Below are 27,979 nucleotides of genomic sequence, written 5' to 3' on the forward strand. Positions count from 1 at the left end.
TAGCTTTGGATGTTTTTTATATTTGTAATTTCAAAATCTTACATTCTAACTTTTTAAAGTTATTATTATTTTTATTTTATGTAATTTTAATCATATAATTAAAAAAAAAAGGAGAAATTAAAATAAATAGACAAAAAAGTGATATAATTATAATTTGGAAAAAAAAAATATTTTTATAAATTTATTATTTTATTTTCATCTTGTGTTTTGATAGTTTGTTTTATTCTGCCAAATTTGTCTCAATAAAAAAATTTATTTTTTAAATAGAAAAAAAAGGAAAAATTAATAGTTTATGTTTCTTGTTTTCTTTTTTACTTTTTTTTACATAACTAAAAATGAATTTAACTTCTAAATGTAATAAAAATATCAATAAGAAATACAACAGCGTCAATAATTGCAAGTCCACCAGTTGCCAAAGCATAATCCTTATATTCTTTTCCTACACCAAATATTGTTGTTGTATCCTTAAATGCATCAATAATAACAGCTCCTGTTGCAATGAATAAAATAACACCACCAATACTGATTAACATATCAACACGTTTATCGAGTGGAGAACTGATAATGTGACCTAAAAATTTAAAGTAAAAAATAGAATATTATATTAGAAATTAAATTAAAATTATCAAAATTTGAAAAAAATAGATTGTATTAATATGAAATATAACATGTAATCTTATATATGGAATGTAATCTTACCTAAAACTAAAACGGCGCATATGATTGTAAAACCGACAAATGTTCCACATGTTAACATTTGACGTGGTAATATGATACCTTTAGTCTCAACTAAAGCAATACAACCTATTGCAACAGCCTAAAAAATAAAGAAAATAGATTTTATTAGTGAATATAATTCTTAAAATGTTATTTAAAATTAAATTTTAATTTGTAAAAAATTTGCATTATTTTTGTCAATTTAAAAGATTATTTTATAATCGAAAACAAACAAATTGCAGGTTATTATCAATTTTTGTTTTGAAAATTATCAGCATAACAATGTATTTTGCATACGTATATAAAATTTTCCATTGTTTCAATATAAGATTATCTGTTTTTTCTCGTGCAATTCAAGTCTAAATAATTGATGCTATATTAAATTATTTCGGTCTAAATTTAAATACAATTAGCAGAGCAAACCGGCGTTTTTTTAGATTAAGAAGAATTAAGAATAGAATCAATGATTTATAAATAACACTAATTTATTATTCAACTTATGTGAGTTGCAGTTGTTTTACCGAATTGTTGCGATTTTAAAGTTAGAGAATGTAAAATTTGTAAACATTTCTACAACAACCAATAAATAACTTACTTATTATACAAATTTCAAAATATATTATAGAAAAGTCACACACAATTTTGATAACATAGAAAGGTTTTTATCTCAAATCACGACATTCCATAATTCTAAATATATTAATAATTCAGAAAATTTACTCATCACATATTAAGTCATAATTTATTTAATGCCCAGTATAAATAATTAATTGATTAAAAAAACAATGAAGTCAACTCAAATTTTAACCTAGTTTTTCACGTTAATAAATTTAATTAAAATTAGCATTTTACTCATATATTTATTATAATAATAATGATAATAATGAATAATTATTAATTTGAATAAATGTAATTGGAAGTCATGAAAGAATAAAATTAAAAAAAAAAATTATTTCCTGTTATATAACCATATTTTTACATTCTCTATCTACATACTCACATAGTGAAATTATTTTTTAATATTATTATTAAAAAAATTTTTATATTATTACAAAAATGATGTCATTTTCTAACACTTTTTTATTCAAAACGCATACGTTTTCTGTTTACAAAAATAAAATTTGTTTAAGTAAAATATTTTATATACATACATACACGCATGTATGTATGCACATAAATAGTAATATTGTAATACTTTTAATCATTAAAATATTTCAAATTATTTCAAATAGGCAAAGGCAATAAATAAATCTAAAATATAATTTAAGAGTAAGAAAACAATTTACATACGAAATTGAATAGAAAAATTTTTATTTCATAACAAATAAAATTTTTAAAGCTTTACACTTACTATTTAAAATAAATTTTTTTATTATAAACATTATAATAAATAATATTGCAAAAATGTAAACAAAATTAAAAAAAAAAACCAAATCAAAACAATTCAAATTGTTTAAAAAGAAACACTCGGATCTAACAAATAAATTTCAAAATAGCACGAAATGGAGGGTACTTTCCCAGAACTTCATTGGCGCGCAATTTGCAAAAATCATGAATTCCAATACTTATTGACGCTAGGGCTAGAGCGTCATGAATTTCAGTTTTTGTTGCTAACGCAAGTGATTGCCTTTTTTTTGATTTTCTTGCATTTTTTCATGTGTAACTGCATTCACGGCACTAATTAGTAAAAGTGATTGATTTTGATATGGAAAAAGAAAACAGATAAGAAAAAGATTAATTGGATAGATAATAATAATTTCCATAAAAATGAGTTTCCGATAATTGAAATCCTTTTTCTAATTTTAATATGCAACCAGTTGGGAAGGGAAGAAAATAGAAAATTTTTGTTTTTAAGACCTAGATCCTAGAACTTGCAAAAAATATCAGATTTCTCAGATCTCAAAAAAAAGAAATCAAGGTGACGATTAATTTTCATTGTCATATTATAACAGTAATTTTCGGTAATACTGTGTTACTATTTTTACAAAAGTAGATTTACCGTATTTTCTAATGTATGCGAAATTAAAAAATTGTTTAAAAATGACATCTCTTGGATTTTAAAGAAACAATTTTTTTCAGAGAAACAATTTTTCCAAAAGGATGCATTTGTGCATAAAATTGTCTATACCACCTTATACACCAAAGAACGTTAAACTTTTGTAAACAGTTCCAAATGCGTGCGAAATTCCAATTTAAAAGACGAACAAACAGAAAGAAAACCAATTAGTAAATTATTTTCAATTTTTGTTAAATATGTCTTAATTATCAAAAAAATTATTACTAACCATTTACTTATTCTGATTCAACCTTAAATTATTAAATATGTTGTTAAAGAACGTGATAATAAAATTCAGAAAAACAAAATTCATTCAATTGGAATTTATATTTAAAATTTCAAAAGAAAAAATGTGACTATAAATTTGTAATTTAAAATTCTTAATTTGAAAATATAGGACAAATTAATGAATTCAATATAATTTAAATTCTATAGATATATAAATTAAATAATTTATGTGAGCAAAATTTTAAATTTTAATATTAAAAATTTTGCACCACCTAGACCTTGAACTTAAGGTAGTAAGAAAATTATAATTGACTCAAGTTAAAATTATAAAAGAATATTAAAAACAAAATTTTATTTTTATAATATTAATTTGAAATGTAACTGTTTTATGTTAGATGGAGCAATCTACATTGAATATAAAATATCAAAGGCTTTTAACAATTAAAAGTACAGCCACAATATGTGTATATTGTGAATTACGATAAAAAAAACTATAGAGGGCAACCACTTTTTATTAGTTTTGTGTTTTTTTTTTTTGGTCTTCAAGTAAACAGTGAATTACTCAATATTAAAGTGAAATACAAATTATGTTTGTAATTTAATATTCATAAGTAATTTATGAACTTGATTTGTAAAATTTATCAAGTTTTGCAATAAGTATAAGAAAAGATATAAAAAAGTAAAAGAGTTAAAAACAAAAAACAATAAAATTTTCATTGATATTCATTGAAATTTATTAAACCATGGTTATAAATTTAAAAATTTAGTTGGAATAATTATTGTAATTAATTTTTATTTTATTTCTCAGATTTTTGTAACAATAATAATTGTGAATATTAAGTAATATGTTGTCTGGAACATTGTGAATACAAATTGTCAAACGTTAAAAAAAAATATTTTCGATTTTCAACAACCTGTTGATTATTTCAAAAAATTGGGTATACAAACAATTGACTATTCATATTTAAAGCTCAAATATTCTACATGCACCTATTTAAAATAAATCGTCGGTTAAAAAGCTGTATTTTGAGGAAAGTCAATTTGAAAAAGGGATTTGTTTCTTTAATTTCTGGATTTATAAATTACATTCTGGATTTGCATGATTTTTTGCCACAACAAAGATTATTTATTCTGATTTAATTTATCTATGAAATGCGAATTCTCAAAAAATGCACTTCGTGCTTTCTGCTTTTTAACCGGCGAAATGTGTTACATTGTATTATTATTTTTAATTTTGTTAAAGAAATTTTGTTTTTTAAGTTGTTTGAATGCAATTTTGGGAAATTAAATTATTGTTTAAAAAAAATACAAAATATGCAAAAATTAAAAAAATATTCAATTTTTGCTAAAATTATTTTTTATTATCGTTCTTAATTATAATGGAAAAGCTTCATATATCTCAAGGATTAATGACGCTTTAGGCTCGCAAATGAAAATTCAATAAAAAATTAAAATCTTAAATAATATTAGTGTTGATATTATCAAATGTTTTAAAGGTAAACTGAGTATACGATTAACATTTTGTGGGAGTATTGAACAGCGATCAGTTGACTTTTATTTTGATGATAATTTTTGTAACAAAATTAGTAAATTTTTGATGTAAAGTGTGAACTCCACCGTATAATTTCAGTCTGATATATATTAGACAGTCATCAGACTTTATCGTAGACTTAATCTAGGATTTTCTCGTAAATGTACGAAATAGCTCCTAACACTTGTAAAGTTTTTCTAATTTATTTTATGAATAAAATCAATTTCCAATATTTTTATTTTGAAAACTATCAAAAATATTTAACAAGAAAGAAAATTGTATAATCAATAAATATAATTTTGATTTATTTTTTTCCGCGTTATTGTTATATGTACATAATATGTATATGAAATAAGAAGATATAAACCTAAAAGTTAATTGAATTATGAAAATATAACCCTTAGAATCTAGTGGGAAATATCTATTAGTCACACTAAATGCAATAGAAAATCCAAAAATTAACGTTCATGTACAAAATTACACAAAATAATTCCGAGAAAAAATTGAATGAATCATTATTTTAAGTTCAAAATTTAAGAAAGAACGTGCTCTAATTGATTCTAACCTACATATAAATATATAATAATTTTGATCTATAAGAAAATCTATGTCTAACAATAATTTATTTAATTATATGTATTTATTATTTTAAAAGAAAATGACAAAATCTGCCTACATATTATTTTTGTTTACATGCTCAAATACGTGTTTACATGTATGCGCCTTTTGTGTTTACAAAAATTACAATAAACAATGTTTTTTTTACACCTAATAAACCTATACAAATACATTAACATTCAATGTAAAAAAATATAATTTACTTGCGAGATATCAAATTTCAACTGTTCAATAGCCATAGAAAAAAACAAGCAAATTTTCAAGAATGTTGAAAAATAATTAAACTTTAAATTTAAATTTTAGTGATAATTTAGATGAAAACAGTCTATTACAAAGTTCTGTTTATTGAAATAAAGAGCTTTGCTAAAATTAACACATATAGTTTGCCGAAAATGAAAGCACTTCAATGTTAACCTGCTTTCTTAACCCTTTTCTTCAAAATCTTTTATAGAATTACTGTAAATAATTATTTATTGATTTTGCTATGGAGTAAATTACTTTTACTATTTGTTTACGGAAAATTTACATGAATTTTCGAAAAACTATGAAGAAAATTTGGATTTCGTTTAATAAGAGACTCTAGAAATAGGAGGGATTTTTCTTTAAACTTTTCCAAATAAAATGCTTGTTTTGTATCTGATTCTTGGAGCTTCTGTTTACAAAATATAGTAAATAACAAATGACAGATGAAAATTCCGCAAATTATTGTAAAAAAAAAGGCTTAAGCGTAATTTTTTTAATATATTTAAATTAATATTATTCAAATTACAATCAAAATATTTGGACATAAAAAAATTATAGGAAAACATGTTTAGTAATTCCAAACTTATTTCATAGAATTAAATTTATTTTTAGAAAGAAATTAATATTCTTAATTACGCCATATCGTCTAATTGTGTATAACATTGAATATGTAAATAATTTATAGCATAATTTCCATTATAAATATACATTGAAATTAAAAATAATTAATTTTCGTTTAATTAATTATAAACTTATAAATTACAATTATTAATTATTTCTAATTAATCTTAGTATCAAAGAAAATATTTTTGCCACTGATATTGTAGAGACTGTATGAAAACAAAAACTTGTGAGACTAATAAATTATGGAACTAAAATAGTATTAATAAGAAGAAATGAACTTATAACTGATTGAAATACGTAAACATCAATTTTTTATAAAAGAAAATTTGAAAATTTTTTCAATTTGTATAACTCATTCTTTTGAATTCCTAGAAAGTTTTATGTAGAAAAGTTAATCTTAACATTTACCTTCTTCCTACTCTCTCTTATAGCAGTTAGCAAATTGATATTAAATACAAAAAAAGATCGCAATTCAATTTAAATTATCTACTTTTTATTTTCATTTTAAATTAAGTTATTTTCCCTTGAATTCTATTCTTAAAACCTTTAAAGCACGATAGACATATGTATATAATATAACACATGATAATAAACATAAATATCAGCTTACTCTCATTCACCTATTATCTTATAAATTTAATATACATACATACATATGTACATATAAAAATAAAATTATGAATCATAGCAATTGGTGACCTTTTAGTGATCTTTATTTAATCAGTCATAAATTTTTATTTTTGTCTTGTGAATTTCTTATCACTTTTGTTTTAATTCTTTCTATATATGTAGGTATAAACAGAAATGTAAAAAACGAAACAGAAAGAACAATTTAATTCCCACCTTTGATACACTTCATTATTTACATACCACACACAAATATACATACATAATAAATATTATCTTTTAAAACAAAACAAAAAATCTTAGTTCAGATAAACTGCATTGTTTTACATATGTAAGTATATCGATTACATTATTTTCTACAGTCATATCAAAACTACAATACTTTTTATGATTCTTTTAAAATTTTCAGCTGCAAAACTACATAACCTTGCAGTTTGGTTGCAGTGAATTATACGAAGTAACGCTTTATGCGTCTTAAAAAAAATACAACAAGATTTCCAAATAAGAAGCAATTGTCGATAGTACACAGTGTATACTTTGTACAGTAAAACCAAATTAAATTTTGTTTGAGAGAAGTTTGGCCGTTTGTCACTTTAAGCTTAATTAATTCGTCGGTTTTGTGACTAGCACTTCTCTCTTTCAAAAAAGTAAAGAAAATTCAACCTTACTGCGGAGATTTTTTTAAACAGTAATTCTATTAATTACTGTACTGTACTATGGTAAAATTACATTTGTTAAAAAATGTAATAAAAAAACACCTCAGTTCAAAAGAAACCAAACAATGAATTTTCCTTTATTGTTATTCACTGTGTTAAAATTTTGTTTTTCGAAAAAATTTTATATTAAGTTAAATTTTAAGGTTTTTTCTAAAAGCATGCAATATTTTTGTGTTTTCAGCTCATTGATGTCAAAAGCATCCAAAAGAATAAACTGAACCATATCTCGGAAAATGATGACGATTTAAATGATTTTAAATGAAAATTTTTTGTATTCCAACTTCAATTGTTGTCGAATTGTTTTTATAATTTTACAATTTAATATGACGTACAAGTAAAATTTCTTTAGTTTCTTGTACTATTTATACATCTAAGAAACTAAATAAAAGAGAAGCAAAGAGAAAAATAAATTAATATTATAAATTTAAAAAGAAAAATTACAAAATAAGTTTTAATAATTTCGTAAATTCTTAATAAATATGAAAAAACTAGTGAAATTAAAATTTTGACGTGAGGTATACAAAATGCACAAATAATTTTTAATTTCAAAATTTACAATTTTTTCTCTCCATTTGATTTTGATTTCTTGCTTTTATTATCTGCTTTTATATTGTTATTTTCTCAATTATTTTATATTTATAGCGCTTTAGCAAAATGCCAAAATATAAAACACAAGATTAAAATAAATAATGGCATTCAAAGAAGCACTTTTCTCCAAAATGATTTGATAACAGGTACATAAAAGCTTTAAGAGGGTACAAGGTCAAATTAACTAATTTTATAAGCTCTTTTAGCTGAATTAAAAACATTTTTGTGTCGGCTAAGAATGCTGAGGCATAAATTTCTGAATTTAACTTAATTATTATTTAATTAAATTGAAATTAATCTGTAACGTCGAAATTGTACTAATACTGCACAATTCAGCTTACAAATGCTAATTAGTATTTACAATTCGTAATTGTTTGCTAAATAGTATTACTGTCTTAGCAGTATACATATACGTACATATATAAATTTTGTTTATTTTATCTTTTATAATTTAGCATTAAATCCGACAAATAAATGTCAGAACAAAAACGACACTATTTCGTTTTGTGCTTTGTAAATATGCTAATAAAACAAAAACAAATTGAGAATGTAAGCCGCATATCGGAATTAAGTTGTTTCAGTATATTACAAAAACAAACATAAAAAATCTTACTCATTCTAAATAATTATAAATAATATGTGAAAATGGGAGAGTTCACCACATCATAATATAATCGTTTTCTAAGAGTGTATTTGTAATATTTTCGATCAGATTGTGTTGTGAAATTTAATATTATCTTTTGTTCAATATGTTTTTCTCTATATAGTTTTCTTTTTGTTTCAAAAGTAAAAAAGAAACAACAAAAAGGAAAAAATCTTTTAATTTTTAAATAAAAATGATAATAACAATAATAAACAAAATCACAATAAAACAACAATAAATAACATGCGATTTTCAATGCTAAAATCGAAAGAGAGAAAATAGTTATAAATTTGAATCGATTGAGTGTGGTTCACAAATATTTCATTAAAAAATTTGAAGTAATTACAAAAAAAAAGAAGAAAACAAAAAATATGCATTTACTTAATAAACTTTTTCTATTAATATTCTTGACATTTCAATGTAATGAAATTTTAAATATATCAGCTATAATAAGTTCAAACAACAACAACAATAATTTATACAATGGACCAAAAGATTACTTATATACTGAAAAATATATAAATGTTCCATTAGATCATTTTAGTTTTACAAATCAAACAACATTTAAATTAAGATATCTTATCAATGAAACATATTCATCTGGCCGTAGTTATTCACCAATCTTCTTTTATACTGGCAATGAAGGTGACATTGAACTTTTTGCTCAAAATACTGGTTTTATGTGGGAGGCAGCAAAACAAATGCAAGCTGCTGTAATATTTGCCGAACATCGTTATTATGGTAAATCATTACCATTTGGGAGTATGTCATTTAATTCATCAACATATAGTGGATATTTATCAGCTGAACAAGCATTAGCTGATTATGCTACACTTTTATATAATATAACAAATGGTAAATATGATAGTAGACCAATAATAGCATTTGGTGGTTCATATGGCGGTATGTTAGCAGCATGGTTTCGTATGAAATATCCACATATTATAATTGGTGCATTAGCTGCATCAGCACCAATATTACAATTTACTGGTTTAACACCATGTGATATTTATAGTAGAATTGTAACATCTGTATTTAAAGTTGCTGATAAACCGGAATGTGTTGAAAATATTATAAATTCATGGGATATGTTTAAAAATTTCTCATCAAATGATAAAGGGAGACAAATATTAAATAATAAATATAAATTTTGTAAAAATGTAACAAAAACTGATGATATTACTAATGAATTTTTTGAATATTTAAATGATATGTATAGTAATTTAGCAATGGCTAATTATCCATATCAAAATGAATTTTTAGCACCATTACCAGCATATCCAGTACGAATGTTTTGTGGTCAATTAGAGAAATTGTATCAAGGTGAAGAGCTATTAAATGCAATGCATAATGCAATAAGTATATACGCAAATTATACTGGAAAATTAAAATGTTTAGATTATAGTACAGCATTTGAACCAAATATGGGTGATTTAGGTTGGAATTTTCAATCGTGTACAGAAATGGTAATGCCAATGTGTAATAAAAATAGTATGTTCCCAAAAAGTGATTGGAATTTTAAAGGATATTCAGATAAATGTTTTAAACAATTTGGTGTACGTCCAAATGAACATGAAATTTTAATGCGTTATGGTGGTAAACAAATTGATTCAGCATCAAATATCATTTTTAGTAATGGTCTATTAGATCCATGGAGTAGTGGTGGTGTTTTAAAATCAAATAATGATAAAATTAATATTATTATAATACCAGAAGGTGCACATCATATTGATTTAAGAGCAGCTAATCCTGATGATCCAGCATCAGTTATAAATGCTAGAATTCAAGAATTATCAATTATTGAAAATTGGATTACTGAATATTATTTTAGTAGAACACGTTAATCTTAAATTTATTTCACATACGTATGAGTACATATTCACAATATATATATATATATATATATATATATATACATAAATATTGTATATAAATTTATATACAAACGTATTCATCTGTTTTTAAACATTTTATATCACGATAATCATACATTGTAGGTACATGTATAAAAAATAATTCTACATCGAATTCGGAACAAAACTGATAATTTTTAGAATTTCCTTTTCTTTTTCTAATAAAAATTATTTAAAAATATTAAATATAATGTTTTTTTTTTATTTAATGTGTTACTTATTTAAAATTCTAATGTTATACTATGTACCGAACCAAAGTTGTTATAAAATAGTTACTATGGGCTCATACAATATCACTAAAATTAGAATTTAAATTTTATTATCAAGGCAGTAAAATTTGGAGTAAAGAAAAATTACTTTATTATATATAGATTTGGGTAATTTAAAATTTTATAGTAAAAATAAGAAGAGCCAAAAGGCATAAGTCAACGAATTAAAAAATAAAATCAAAATATGAAATATATGTATGTATGTGTCAAAGATTGAAGTCCGTTACATATTAATTTAAGCTATCAAAGAAGTCTGTACGTTCTCAAATGTTGAATATTCTTTTTCAGTCTGTTTGAAAACTCCAGCTGTAAAGAGAGATTATTAAGAAACACATAAAAAATTTTCGATTTTCATTCAATTGTTAGTGTTTTTCAACTACTCAACTTTCTCTTAATTTTTTTAAAATTGTTTTAGCTTACCTAAGTTTAGGCCATTTTCAGAATATTAAAATTTATCCAGTTTATAACAACAAAAGAACTACTTTCGAGGGAAATTCTAACTTATTTGAAATTTCCTCAGAGTCATTCATAGAAAATGTTTCAGCAAATTTTTAAAGAAAACAAAATCATTCTGATCAAGTCGTAAAATTATTAAGATCAGGTGAAATACAGAAGCGTGAGACTACCTTTAATTATGATTTTATTTTAATAATTTAATTATCTTCATATATACGTACATATATTCATCAGGCGTTAACCACATACATACATATGTATATTAAATTATGAAAATAACAAACCAAAAAACACAAATTTAAATCAATTGTCCATCCAAAAAACTGTCATACTGCATAAATTTTTTCAACAGAAATATGATTGAGTGATAAACACTAGTTCCATTAAAAGAATTTTAATTGAAATTGAATAAAATACTTTGGTTATGAAAAAAAGCGACATGAAATTCTAACTTAATTCTCATTATTGCGTGACCCTGAACAATTGAATAATGGATCCCGATTTTGATCTTCATATTATAAATTGTTACTTTTTTTTTGTGTGTACTCAATTCATGTGTTTCTAAAATTCAATATAGCAGTATGATCTCATATTATAATGGGAACAGGTTTTTTTTTTGTATTCAACTTAAAAACTTAAATTCTTAAAATTCGTTTTGTGCCTATATAACTTTAAATACATAGTCTATGTTTACTAGATTATGTACATTATGTATATAGGTATTTATTCTCATTTTATAATATATAGCCGTACTATCCTTTTGCAAAATAGTTGGTTTAATTTTAGTTATCAAAATTTTTATATTAGACAAATTGTACGTATCAAAATCAAAACGGTAATGAGGTAAATTTACTCTGATTTTAGTCGTTCATATAATACTATATCTCTTAAAATAAAAATTTTGCATGAAATTCGCTTCACAATTAAGTAATTTATAATTTTACAATTTGGAATAAAATCACACAATTTTTTAAGTTAATAAACGAATTTAAATACTATATTTTAAAATTTTTAATTTCCACGTGCCTGGCTGCCTTCATTAAAGCGGTAAATACGGTATTTCTACATAATATAGTTTTCGGTAACGTACTGCAAAAGTATTGCGACAGTAGCTTTTATATTGAGTAATTTCAACTTAATATCGTAATGCTAAATTACAACCAAACAAAAAAAGCATAAAAAATTTTTGTATATTTTTGTGCAGAATTTCGACATTAACACATTTCTTATTCAAAATGTAAATTCCTTTTATTATTTTGATGAAAAATATATATTTTTTGACATTGTTTTTAATTTTACGGGATAAAATTGATAAAAATTGTTATTGGATCCCGAATTTTACCTATAACAATGTTAAAAAATGCTATAATGAACACAAATTTGACACTTACACAATTTCTGCAACAGTTCTACAAAAATGTAATCAGCTGTTTTCAATAATGTAATTTTTGTTTTAGTTTAGTTTGACAGCATTTTTTCCTACATTAACGGAGACTAGGTTTGTAATCATTTTCATAATATGGTAGTATAATTTAATTTTATTAAATAATAAAAATAGAAAAAAAATTGTTCCAATATGAAATTAGTGTGATGTTTTTTTTTTCAAGAGATTTAGATCTTTTCATTATATTAAATTAAAGCTTAAATTTTTGCTTCATAATTGATGATGATCTAAACAATTTTTTTTTTTCGTTTTCAACTTGTTATTATTGCGGTCGTGTTTGTTTTGTTTAATTTTAACGAAAAATTCTTTTAGGCCTATTCAATTTCCTTTATATTTGGTATTGTATGAATTGTTTAAAGGCCACAAAACTTTTAAAAATAAAATATTAAAATGTAATAATCATCTGGGAAGTCGAGGCTTTTTTTCTTTTTTATCTATATTTTCATACATACGTACAGTGTTATTTTTCTCTGTATTTGTTTTTGTAGCTTTTTAACTTTGAAAAATGTATAAATAGAAACAAGAATACTTTATCAAACCTGAAATCAAAAATACATACATAGGTAATTAAAAGAGATTTAGTGTCAAAAAGGTGTTTTATTAAACTGCTAAAAATTTTTATAGAATATGAAATATTCAAATTGAGACTGATGTATAGTGAATTAAAGGTTCTTTTACCTCGAAATTTCTGTATTCATAGTATATTTTAGAAAAATATAAGGTGCCTATAGACGTGTAATAGAAATCTCTAACTAAAATTACTAAAAATTTCCAAAATAGCGGGATATAAGTTAAAAGAATCATATTTGTATAACTAGTCTACCATAAAATCACAATACAAGTAATAACTTTATTCTAGATTTCGACGGAGAAATTATTCATATACGAATTAATCGGTGTTCCGTAACATACATACAAATTCGATTTCAAAAATGAGATTAAGTGAAATTATTATTTAATTTATTTAATTATAAAATAAACATTTGATTAACCAAATTTGATGACCTTTTTTGTAAATTTAGATTAGTGAAATGTTCATTTTCCTTTCTATCTGGAAAAGAATTACGAGACGAGATTAGCAAAATAAAAAATAATAAAGTTGTCAATTCGGTGCAGATCACTAAATCTAAATTAAAAAATAATTATTGCGTCAATTTTAAAATACATATGTGCCCAAAAAGATGTACAGTATATGAACAGGGGGGTCTTAATAGAATAGAACAGAAATATCGTAAAGAGAATCCAAAATGAAATAAAATTTTTTGATATTTATACAAAGCTGTAAATGTCGAACTATCAATAATTTTCAAGACACAAATGTGGTTCGGACCTTTCCAAAAGTTTGCTTCGTAAATTCTGACTAGTTTAATATATTTTCCTTAACAGTAAAGTGTTCAAAAATCCAGGAGCTCTCCCATTGCCAAGCCAATATATTTAATAAGAATAACCCTAACTTTCTAGTAATTTTAAATTTATTTAAAATTTAAGATAATTTTTGGGTTAAAGAACCAAACCATCATTAAATTCATTATTGTTTTATTGGCAATGATGTCACCTTCAATTACTAACACCTAAGTACATACATTTATTTATTGTGGACAATATTGTATTAGAATTTCTTGTCATCTTTTTTTTTGTCTTCACAAACATTCATCAACTCATACATACATATAGGTACGTACACATATGTATGCATGTAATTATAATGTGTTTAGTATAATGACGACCACAATTCATATTTGAGTTTTAATTACTCAAAAAATTATTTATTTTACTTTTGAAGTATTGTTTTTGAATTTTAATTTTTGAAAAATCTGATAAAATTTTTAATAAAATTATTGGAAGAATAAATTGAAAAATGCTTAAAGCTTAAATTAAATTTTAATTTACGTACAGTCGCAATATTATTGTTAAATAGAATTTTAGCCCTAAAAATGACATAAACCACAAATAATTAATTAACAGCTAGATGGCATATAAAATTGAAAATGGAATGTGGATGGAAAACGCTATGAACATATGTTTCTTATTATATAACAAATAACAATAAATTAAATACATAATTAAAGATATATGTATAAATTAATACATATATCTTTTATTTTCTATTTTGTATAACATACACACAAATTGTTCACCATGTAAGAAAATTCTTTCCTTTTTCTTTCTTAAACCTCATAATATTTAAACCACATTTTAATGATTTTTAAGAGTCTGTAATATGATGATGAGAATTATATAATAGAACAGAAATAATTGCATATACATATATGTACTTAAACAGCGTATATAACAACAAATTTTACCCTTTCAATTTCCGTTAGCAATAATTATAAAATCGAGGAGAAAAAGAAATACAACACCTTAATTGCAAAGTAAACAAATTTTCAACATAATATAACATTTAATTAATATGAAGGTTTTTTTTTATTCTACATGTTTTTTTTTTATTATTTTAATTTGTGGTTTTCCATTTTAGAATAAAAATAAAAATTGGTGAACGAGTTACTTTAATTAATTCTGAATTTTTCAAACTTTATAAGAAAAAATATTAAATTTCATAAAAAAAAATGTTTTGTTGCTATTGATTTTTGGATATACAATATTATGTATGTATGTATGTACTTTTAAGAGAAAATTAAAAAAAAATGTAATTATATTAAAATCAAATTTTAACTAGTCGAATTACCAAAATCGTTAAATAAGCAATTTTAGAAACCAAAATGGTGGATTTAGGACATGGGGCATAATTACTCTAATATCTTATTCAACCGTGTTTCCATTATTGAGTTGTTGGGAAATTTCATAATAAAGCGTTAAAAATTCGAATTAAAATTATCTAGTTCAATTCTTTCTAATTTAAATTCTTACAAGTGTGTATAGCAAAAAAGCAAAAGTGTTCAAGTTACTAAAAAATATTATCATGAGTAGACGAAATTCTACTCGCAGCAAGCATACATAATCGAATTTGAAGTTGAAATTAAAATTAATTCAATTCAGTAGGAATTTACAAAAAGAAACTTCAAATAAGCGGTAAAATATTTTACACATTTTGAAAATTTCTTAATTGAATTTGATAAAATTTGTGTTGATTGCACCCAATTGTATTAAAAGTAAAAAAATCGAAGGCCGAAAACAAAACTCCTAAAAAAAAGAAAATAAATAATTTTTGTGCATTTTAGATTTTATCATAAATATTTTATCTAATGAGTGTATTTGATAAGAATTAAGTGAACGATTTTACAACAACATACCCATAAAAATGTTCTTGCAATAACATAAAAAAACCCAAATTGAGCCTAATTTTTTAATTTTTAATTATTATTCTTAATTATTTATTATTTTTATTTAAATAAATTTCTAAAATTCATTAAAATTAATTAAGCATAATTTACGATTGTCAGCAGTTTATAAAATAAATTCTTATAAATTGCAAATTAGAAAATTGTTATATGCAGAAAAATATATGAAATGCACAATTTTATTATATAGTAATTATTCCTATCTTGATAAAACTCGAGTTAAAACAGAGCCTGATTTTAAGATTTTCTTAATAATTTAAATCTAGTATATTTGTATAATAGATTTTCGATATACATAATTCAAATAACGTAATATTATAAAACATGATGTGATTGTTTAGAATACTTTTCGAATAAATTAAATTTTGTGACCATAATATAGTTATAAGAATTATAAATAAAATAATGAATAAAAGGCAACAATGAACCCATTTTTAATCTTATAATAATCATTTCTGTCATTTTATAAACACAACAATATTGTTTGATTCTTACTTATGTCACCACTTCAAAAATAGATCAGAAAGTTTTTTTTCTCATCACAACCAAAAAACAAAAAGAAATTAAAAAACAAAATAATAAGAAATTTAATATGTCATAAAACAATAATAATAATAAAAAATTAAAAAAAAAAATATAACCATTATCATTATAAGAACGTTAAAATGCCAATGACTAAGTATTTATCTATAATAAACAGCTATGATTAATTTTATTTTGATAAAAATTTCTTCTACATAGCTATATGCATACACTCGTACACATACTTATGTATATGATAATAAAAAAATTTTTATTACCTATTCTATAAATTTTTAGACAGATTTGGTATGGTAGACAAACGTGTTAAAAATTTTTAATTTGGAACTTTTTGAAATTTTTCTTAATTTTATAATTTTAAAGAAAATCTAAATTTAGAAAAAATATATTTAATTTGGTTAATCAAACAATAAATAAATTACAATCAATCTATAAATGTTCACACATTTAAATATTTTCATATTATTTAGTATATAATTTTAAGTTAAATGACCTTTAAATTAAAAACTTACACCAAGTATGAATTTGAACACATAATGCGGGTATTCCGTTTAAGGGTTAATAACTAATTTTATTCTAAATATAATTCTGATGTAGTTGAAATTGGAAGCATGTACAGCTTGTAAACGGGCTCTGGGAATTGTGTTTTATACACACACATACAAAAGTAAAAACTAACTTTTGATTAAGTTAAAATATGAAAGATATATGTAAATATTATAATGTTTATTTTCCATATAAAAAACAGAACCAAAGCGATTAAAGGCAACGGCGGACGATTTCCGTTATTAATCTAAAACAACGGCGGAACGGAAAAATCAACTGTTCAGTACTTTTCATATAATATCATACAAACACATGGAAACATATGATGCCAAGCAATTTAGGAAAATAGACATTAGGTGGTAAGTTCGCTTGATTCTGAGCAGTCCCATTTAAATATTGTGTATATTCTTAACTTTGATATTTCACCGTAAAAATTGACTCTTGTATACTGTTTGCAACTTAAATGTGTATGTATAACCATTCTGATTAATTGCTCTTTAATATAGGGTAGTATACGTTATGTATATAATTGAAAGTGTTATACACTTGAATTTTTATACATTATAAACTGAAAGTGTGCATTATATTCGAACTGCTATATAATTGAAAAGTTAAATACTAAAATTGTTATACGTTTGAACTGTTATACACTTAAAGTGTTATACACTTTAAATGTTATGATTTATGTACTCTTAAAATGTACACAAAATTTTTATTACTTCTGCAATAACAACTATGTATAAGTACATAAAAATATGCTACAATACTATTAAATTTTTTCATATCATTTATAGACCCCTAGGATAGCAGATAATAGTCGTATTTACATTATGTAGTTGGGTAGTAGATAAGAAGAAAATATTTTTAAATTTGATAACGAAGATGAATGATCGATTGCTTCAAACTTTCTGTTGTTGTTTATTTTGATTTATTTTGAAAATGTTGGGTTATTTGTCTATTTATTTATATTATAATTAATCGTATGATTGATTCTCTATTAATTGATTGATTGTCTAGTCTTTGTTTTTTACACCATTAATTAATAATTATGAGAGAAGAGAGTAATAATGCATATTATATTCTTATATTTTACTAATAATAAAATTGAACTTAATAAAAAATTTTTATATTATAAAATAAAAATACTAATATAATTTGTAAAAATACTATACAAGCAGAAAATTTTCTGTTAAAAATTTCTTAAAGAATCCCCACTCCTTTTTATTTAAATATAAAATAATGTAAGAGATAAGAGACAACCTGTTGTTGAATATAAAATATCTACATAGGTATATAAGAATGTACGAATATGAGTTTAATTTCGATAACAAAAAAAATATATTTATTTATTTTATATGTGAAAGTTTAAGATTACGTTAAGAACCAATCCTATAATCACAGGTCTGATTTTCAATGATTAAAAAGAAATGATTTGTGCGTTTGATTTCATGAAAAAATAAGTGGTAAGAATTGTAAAAACAATTCACTTTTTACAACAGGTGTGCTTTTTGTTTTTTTTTTTTGTATTTTCCAGAAGTAAAATGAAAAATTTAATATGAAAAAATTTTAAAATCAAAATCACGTAATTTAAAAGAAAAATTAAAGAAAATGAAATTTCTTATTACTTATTCGCTCATTTCTTTTTCGAAATAAAATAATTAGTTTTTTTTTTTATTTATTTCATAATATTTCGTATAACAAAATAAATTTCACATAATTTTTTATAGTCAATATACTTGTAGTATAATAACATAAAATTTTAATGAAATTGGTACAAAAACAAAATATTACAAAATTCTTCGTATTCAAAATTAAAATTTCGATTTAATTCGGACAATTTCAAGGTGATCAAAATAAGTTTTAGGAAAACTCAATTCGAAAAATTTTAACGAAATTATAATTTTTCGAAATTCTTCAAAATTAAAATTAAATGTGATTTTTAAATTTGATATGTTTAAAATTAAAAATCCCTGAATTTTGATAAAAATAACTACTGCTCATTTCCATTGATTAAAAAAACGATGAAACCATAATTGAAAAGTAATATAACGGAATATACCTATATATTTCGTTTCTTAAGTACCTATTCAAAACTTTTATCATTAATCACTATGATAATATAAATTAAATAAACAAAAATCAGTGGAAATTAAAAATTTTGCTAAAATTTGTGGCTTAGCTGCATTGTGCCCTCAAAGGAAATTGGACCAATTAAGCGAAAAATATTAAAATAATTGAAATTTTTAAAGTAAAACATTGCCACATTGGGTTTTTTTTATCTCAACTCACGCGTAGGATGTTCCAAAAAATTTGTATAGTTATTGAATTTATTTTTAATAATTTTACCATTAACGTATGTAAAAAAGAAATGCCAGGTAGAAAAAGCAATTTTAACTTTTTTATGGGTCAAAAAGGAAGAAAATTAATTCAAAAATATTAATTTTAACTTTCAGCACAACTTCATTTACATTTTCCGTGGAATTGGACTTACGAAATTGGACATTTATTTTATGAATTAGATTAATTATCATTTTGTAGATAAAAATATATAATTTACTATTATTATAAAATATTCAAATTATTATAACTTCCTTATTTTTGTATGTCCTTTTATAATTTCCCATCTAGTTCTAATAAAAAATTTTTCTTTCTCGCAAATTCAAATAAGACACACCTTACTTTCTTTCATCAAATACAAAATAATGTTTAGTAATTAAGGTAAGTAAAAATAGAATAGAAAAATAAATAATTTAAAAAAAAAAAACAAAAATTGCTCGAAAACAAAATATTAAATAAAAATAATAAATTTGCATTTTATTTAATAATATTATGAAAACCAAAAAAAAAAAAAACAGTCCTTGAACTAAATTTAAATAAATTTATTATTATTATTGTTTATTTAAATGTGTGACTAAAAAAAAATTGTTAAAATAAAAATAAATTAGAATGAAGAAAGAAAAAAAAAATTTTCATTTTCATTACTCATCATTTATATTAACGGTTTAATGGTAAAAAAAAAGGAAAATCACCAAATATATCAATTACAAATACACACACACATATAAGTAATTTAACTTGTTACATTTATTTTTATTATATTTTTTAATATACATACTAAATTAATTTTACACAAAACGCTAAACTAATTGAACAAAACAGGAAAAAAAAAGGAATTTTTTTTCATGTGTCCTTGAAAAATTACTATAAAATTATTACTATGGTTAATGGTAAATACCTAAAATATACAAACATACATATGAACATTGTAATTTTATCTCTTCTTTAATGCCAAAATAAAATGTACATATAAATTTCCTATACACACCATTCCAATTAAAAATAAACAATCAACACGACTACGATTACCTCACATCTATTTAGAACTTTTTACAATATTATATGAATCTTATATCAATGTATATAATAAAAAATTTGTATACATATACAAACATATAAATAAATGCATAACAGTTTTTCTCTTCTCATATAACATAATATTAAAGCGTAATAAGCTGTCATTGAAATTTCCCCATAAAAATTTTCTTATTTTTCCTGAAAATCACTTAATATACTTTGTATATCCTATATAATACTTGTATGTATATCAATATAAAAATGAAAGAAACGTACACTCATCTATCTTATATTTTAAAAGGAAAAAATGGTTTACAAAAGAGAAAAAAGAAAAGAAAAATGATGACAACTTTTTTTTTACTACGCACCTACACACGTTTGTAAAATAACAAAAAAAAAAGTACATAATAAGAAAATTTTTATAATGTCGTATTTACCTCAACTGTCAACATTATTATACAAATAAAATAGGTTTAGACATTGGAAAAGGAATTAAAGAATGATTAATAGGGAAAAAAAAGGACATTATATTTTCTTATTGAAAAATTAAACAAGAATTTAAGAAATATAGCTATACAGTTTTGATGTTTTCAATATATTTTCTGATTTGTATAAAACATTGTTATAGTAGAGCATGCACCACACTTAAAGGGGGAAGCGCACAATAAATCCCTATACGAGGTCGCGGTCAACTGTTACCCCGGTTGTACAAATCTACAAATTTATAAAATATATCAAAGCATTTCGATTTGCCTAGACCAGTGAGTCATAATATTATTTTCGTAATTTTCTCCATGTTTTCGTGAACATAATTTACAAACTGAAAAACTTTGATCACCAATCACCAATAATTCGACCCTTTTCTCGATAACTAATTGAAAAACATTTTAAGATAAATTTTAAATAATAATTTTTAATAATAATAGTAATAAATAATTATTATTAAATTATTAATTTATTATTGAAATTTACTTTAATTATTATTAATTTAATTGTATTTTTTAGAGAAGAGTAAAAAGATTTTCCGAAAATGATGAATTGAAATACTAAAAATTTCTGCCTTTAAATTGTATTTAATGAAATTTTCTGACAAGATTTGAGATTTTTTGTTATACTTGATTTCTTAAGGTACTCTAAATCTAATGCCTTTTCTAAATAATTAAATTGTTATATCTATACAATTTAAAAATATTTCAACATACTTATTTAAAATTTCAATATAAGAAGCAATGAAATTTTTTAACAAAAAGTTTATTCTTGTACCAAACTTTAAATTTTCTTTCAATTGAATTAAATCGACTACTCATACTCATAAGACGATGAGATAAATTTCGATATATGTATGTAGTATATTTCGATATAGTAGGTATACTATTCCTTGGTATAACATTATAATATAAAATATTTATAGTACGGCTAACAAAATACTATAATAAATCTGAAGATAAAAAAGCAAAAATAAGATTAATTGAACTTATAAAGTTGTAATAAATGAAAATGAAAAAAATATAATAATTTTTTTTTTTTCTAAATAAAAATACATACACACATACATACATACAAACATATTTGTGTGCATTTATAAAAAATATAACTTGTACAATTTTTATTCGAAAACATCACGCACTCAATATCAGAATTTTTATAAACTGATACACATTTTCATATATACATAAGTAGTATGCCTTATTGCCTTCTATTAATAATTTTATAGTAAGTAAGTCGCCATTCGGTTGTCTATTTAAATTTTCTTTTTGTTATTTTTTTTTTGTTTTATTAAGCGAGTCACAAAATATAAAAATATTAACGTAAAAAAAAAAATTTTTTTTGTTTTCATTTTCATTCATAAAAGTAAAGAAGAAACGTTATAAATAATTTGTATTTTCCATTTTCCCCATTTTTCTATTTCCATTTTAATTTCAGTGGGTACGTGTGTATGTACATAAATTACAGTATCTAGGTAGTTGTCCTATTCATACATATGTATGTATATGTGAATATTTAAATTAAAAATAGTTAATTTTCATTTTGTAAAAGCACTTGACTTTTATGAAATTTAAAAAAAATATATGTACATTGTACATAACTACAACAAGGATGTCATTTTCTTCACCTACTCCCAATTTGGTTAAAAAATACTAAATAAAACGAAACAACTGTTATATAAGACAGAGTGTATCAGATGAAGAAAAAGAATAATATTTTTGATACCATAATCAGCCTCAATAGAAATATAAGTTATAAATAGATGTTTTTCAACCACACCAATCAGAAATAAAATTTTATTTAGTTACAATGTATTTAGTTAGTATGTATGGCTGTATTCTGGTATATACCTATGGCAATGTATAAATATATTTCAATTCCAAATTTTAATTGTACCTGCCTTTTGATATTGTTATTAAAATTATAAAAGTAATCTTTAATTTATCTATTATTAGGACACTTGGTACTGACAATATTCGGGCCATTCTATTAATTTATTTTGTATCGATTGTATGATAACATAAATTTTAAATATTCATTTAGTATTAATAATTTTAATTTAAGTCAATTTCCATTAATTGGAGTGCATGCATTTAGAGGTTAGGCAATATGGGTGTTTAATTGCATTGGTAGTAGTTTAGTATTTGCTAATTTCATAATAGGTATGTGCATATACCACCACCTACATGTATAACCATAGAAATTAGGTCAAGCCAATTACTTTCGAATTTTACTTATTGTAAAAAATTAATGCCATTTATTGTAAATTTTCTATATTAAATGCCGATTTTCATTCAATCCAAAGTTGATGAGCGTGTTACCTATCTACTTTCTATTGCACATACTCTCGGGCTATTCCATATACACTATGTAAATAAGTAGATACATATGTATATCTTTTAACAATTGCTAAATTGTGACTTATTTTCAAACTGAAGCAAATAAAAATCAACATCAAGTGAGATTAATCGTATTCTAATCTATTACGATTTAGCAAAATTTGGTTTAATTTGGACAACTCTAAAAAAAAAAAAAAACAAATTATAATGAAAAACTCCTAAAAAATTTTACCAAAATATTTTTGATAAGAAGATGAATACTGTAATCTCGAAAATCTGATTGAGTTTAAATTCAAATTTTACTCAATTTTACCCAATTTTTGACAGACAATTTAAATTAATTAATGTATTCAATATTACTCATATACAAGACAGACTACCTACTAAATTATGTAGCTTTTACCAATTCAAAAGAAAAATTTTTGTCCTGAAAAATATGTACTGATTTGATAATAGAGAAATTGCTGAAACATGTCTGGATTAAATTCACTGTAACTACTTTCATTACACTTAAACGATTTAAAATAGTAACTAAACTTGTACAAGACAGTCTTTATGACGAAATAAAAATCATACTCGTATACCCCAAAAATGAAAATCGAAAAACCGTCGTGACTACAAAATTTTTTTATGTAGACAAAAGACACATTAATTTAAGTTAAAAAAAAAAAAAAAAACTATAAAAGAACCAAGAAATGAAATTGTATGAATGTATATATGTATGTATGTACGCATGTATGTATGCATGTAATCAAAGTAAAATATCCATAAAAAAACATGTTGCGTGAATATTACACTTTAATATCTACACAACAAAAGTAAGGCAATCTTATAGGAACTATAAATTGTATGTACGTACATTATGTATATATACATATACATAAATGCTCAAATATATTCACATTGTACTTAATTTAAAAAAAAATAAAAGAAGCAAAAGTTTCATACATCGCAAACAATAACAAAAAAAAAAAAATAAAAAGTAAAAGAAAAAAATTTTTTTGTTTTGAATTTTCGAAGTTGGGTATGATGTCATCATCATACCAAACAGTATATTTTTACCAAAAAAAAAAAAAAAATATTTATTTTTATGTTTTGTTTCGCTGTTTTTAATCTAAAATGACCTAAGAAAAATTAAATAAGTAAAAAACATAGGCATAACTTATAGGAAAAACATATGTACATATACAAGTATGTATGAAAGTATGTTGAATTTAATTTTAAAAATGTAATTATTCATTATCATCACATCATCACCCTACTACCGTTACAACACGCACAATATTAATATATATTCATGCTTGACAGTGGTGGAAAACGCTAACATTACAAAATAATAAAATGATGTTACGGAATAATAACAAAATTTTTAATTTTAATATAAGGCTTGCTATCAGATATCAAACATTTCTTCATTATTCAGATATCAAACATGACTTTAATTCAAGAAACCTTCTTTTTTCATTTTTTTATGTTTGTTTACACATAAAACTTTCATCAAATTTTGATTAAACTCAAACTAAATACACATGAAGAATGGATTTTACATGTAAATAAATCTTAACTAGAAAAAACCAGATTATAAATCTGCAACGCAATTGTGTAATAATTACAAAAGGAAAAAAATTTAATGTTACGTATTTCGTATTTTTAGTTTTGCATCCCTGGATTTCAAAAATTTTAACCATTTTTTTTTAGAATTTCCCCAAAAAAATTCCCTAGTTCAAATATATTATTCTCTCACTGACATAATTTGATAGACAGGAATTTTATTAAAATGGAATAATGATTAAATTAAAAATGCTTTAATACAATATCAAAGCAATATGTACTTACATTATGTAGTATAAATGTATAGGAAGGCATTATAGGAAGATTTGTGTGCTTATATAATACACATTCATTCATTATATAGCTATAATATAAGCAAGTATTTTGGATATACGCAAAAGTACAGTCAAGATACACAATACATATTATCAATAGTGTGTATGAAACCATGTTATTATGTATAATATTATAGCATAACAACATTTGGCAATGACATCATCGTACTTTCAAAAACATAACTTTTATCCATTTTTTTTTTATGCTTATTTCTTTTAATTTTAACTACCTACCTACCTTTTTCGGGATCGAATAGAGAATTCATATTCTATAGTGAATAATATACATATACAGTAATATTATATTATGTTCCTTATGTACTTTCATAACCATAAATTTAAGTATGCTCGTTACTACATTTATGTATGTACCCCGTACGCGTATACATGTATAATTTTAACCAAATACAACGTTGAAATAGAATATCATTATAAAAGATGATTTCAGAAAAAAAAATTATTCTTGTAAGTTTCATATTATTCATATAAGTTTACTAAAATACAACAGAAAAAATAAAGGCCAAGGAGAGGCAGCAATATTAATCAAAAAGCACACATACAACAAAGTATTAAACCTATTGCAAATAACAAAATAAGGATAATTTGTCTTCCAGAAAATCGAAAAAAGAATAAATATTATGTAGAGTAGATAAAATACATACAAAGTTTCTCAATCCATATACATTCACCAATTTAATAAATCTAAGAAAAATCTTATATTTCATCAATATTATTATATAAGTTTGCATAAGATATGAAGGTGTGTAACAAAAAAATAATACACAAAACAAGCAGGAAATAAAAGAAATAACTCGAGAAAACAGGATCTACTCACTCACAGGAAAGTTGTTTATACAACTAGAAAATTATAACTTTTGAATGGTACCTTCCATTTTTTAAATAAAAATAAATGAAAATGCCATAATAATTCAAGGAAAGTATAGAACTATAAATAAATTTTTCAAAATTTAAAATAATAGTAAGTTTTATAAGTACTAAGTGTAAAATACCAACATTTTTGAAAACATTTAAAAACTGTATCACCTAAATAATTCTTTATTTCCTATCTTCAAATCTTCTGTTGTTCAAATATAAAATATAAAACTCTAAGTTCGATTTTCGATTAACAGTTTTATAAAAAAAAATACAAATAGAGCATAAAAGGATCTTAGGGTAACGTAGGTACCATCGAATTATTTACCATCTAGATACCAAATGACCAAATTACGTATTTACTACAGTAGCAACCTAGAAATGATACGAAGATGAAAACAAATGATTAGAGTGAAGAAAAATATTCTTATTAATATTTTATCCTACATTCGTATGTATGTATGTATACTTTTTCAAACATATTATGTATGAATATAAATAATAAACTAGTATTAGAACTAGTACTTATAATCCGTGCTTATTTGACAAAAAAGAAATTTCATAAATTATTTTGGAAATTATATTTGTGGTACAGTTACGTACATATACATATATGCATTTTATATATTATACATACATATGTATATTGAAATAAGTAGGTTGGTGGATTTTATTATCAAACCAAAATGGTAACATAATGTTATAGTTAACTAAACTAAATAGAAGTGTGTCATATATGAAAATCTTGAAAGATGAGAGCAATATTGTTAACAATTATGCACAATTTTAACTTAATTTATTACTCGTAGCAACCCCATTTTAAGTACCTACTTAATCTTAATTTTATTTGTATAAACTTTAAAAAATGTGTACAATTTTACAAATTTTTCCTTGTAATGAAATAAAACAAATAAAATGTAAAGCGAATAGTTAATTTAATTTTAAATATTTTACATTCTGAAATAAGAAAATGATCTGTTCCTTGAAAAGTACGTTGCTTATAGGTATCTATTGTTATGTACATACATATGTATTAAACTACTAAAAATTAAAATTAATAGGTCCTAATAATTATCTCGCCTACTTAATTTAACAAGTAAAAATAATTACTGATTTAAGTTGTTGCTCGTTCATTTTAATATTGTAAAAATTAAAAAGAATTTACTAATTTAATAAATAAATTCAATCTCGGAAAATCACTTGTAAAAGACACAATAAATGACGAGTTAATAATTATTAAAAAAATTTATACACTCCATCCTGATTAATATTTTAATAATATTATAATAATAATTCTGTTTTAATAGTTTAATGCAGTCAAAATAGTTACGGACATCACTGGCCATTAAATTTTTACATTTTATGATCGAGACCTAAATTGATAATATTGTTTGATTTCTTTCAGGGTCAATTTTATACAAAGTTCATACATAGGTACATATACTTTCTTGCGTATATAATGTTTGTACATCATAGTTATCTACGTACATACATATGTATAACGAAAATTTAAATCACTAATAAATAAATTTATCCTCATTGATAACCAACAAAATGAATTCGAATTGTATATAACCAACATCATAATTCATTATAAAGGTGATATCAATACTCTACAGGTATTTACATATGTATGTATGTATTTACGTTTCATCACTTACCAATTCAACAATTCTTAAGAGCAATCTTCCAGTTTGTACGGCCATCTTTTATTTATATTTTATTATTCACTTTTATTTTTGAAATTAAGAAAAAAATTTTTGTTTATAGTGTAGGTAGCTTTGTTTTATTTTTTTTTTTTTTTTTCAAAATAATAAAAAATTTTAAGTGAAATAACAAATTTTTTTATTTCCTTAAAATTCCGCACCCGTTAACAATACAATTATGACTTCCAAACACTTCAAGCAAACTTGCGAAACAAACTGAACTTTTTACAAAAATTTTCAATACAAAAATGACAAACCAAACTTTTATTATGCA

The 27,979-nt window shown here is 22.9% G+C and overlaps 2 protein-coding genes across 2 annotated transcripts; one reads left to right on the plus strand and one right to left on the minus strand.

Moving 5' to 3' along the window:
• LOC129613123 (uncharacterized) lies at positions 1-27,956 on the minus strand. The gene is made up of 3 exons (XM_055527066.1): positions 27,661-27,956; positions 700-817; positions 1-571 (listed from the first exon to the last, which is right to left on the minus strand). The coding sequence occupies exons 1-3, from the start codon at positions 27,703-27,705 to the stop codon at positions 342-344; spliced, it is 393 nt and encodes a 130-aa protein (XP_055383041.1). The 5' UTR covers positions 27,706-27,956; the 3' UTR covers positions 1-341.
• Positions 8,907-10,621, plus strand: LOC129613122 (lysosomal Pro-X carboxypeptidase). Its single transcript, XM_055527064.1, has one exon. The coding sequence runs from the start codon at positions 8,963-8,965 to the stop codon at positions 10,433-10,435; it is 1,473 nt and encodes a 490-aa protein (XP_055383039.1). The 5' UTR covers positions 8,907-8,962; the 3' UTR covers positions 10,436-10,621.
• Positions 27,957-27,979: the final 23 nt, after the last annotated feature.

This window comes from Condylostylus longicornis, unplaced genomic scaffold (assembly GCF_029603195.1).
Source record: "Condylostylus longicornis isolate FDR11 unplaced genomic scaffold, ASM2960319v2 ptg000081l, whole genome shotgun sequence".
Taxonomy (NCBI): Eukaryota; Metazoa; Arthropoda; class Insecta; order Diptera; family Dolichopodidae; genus Condylostylus; species Condylostylus longicornis.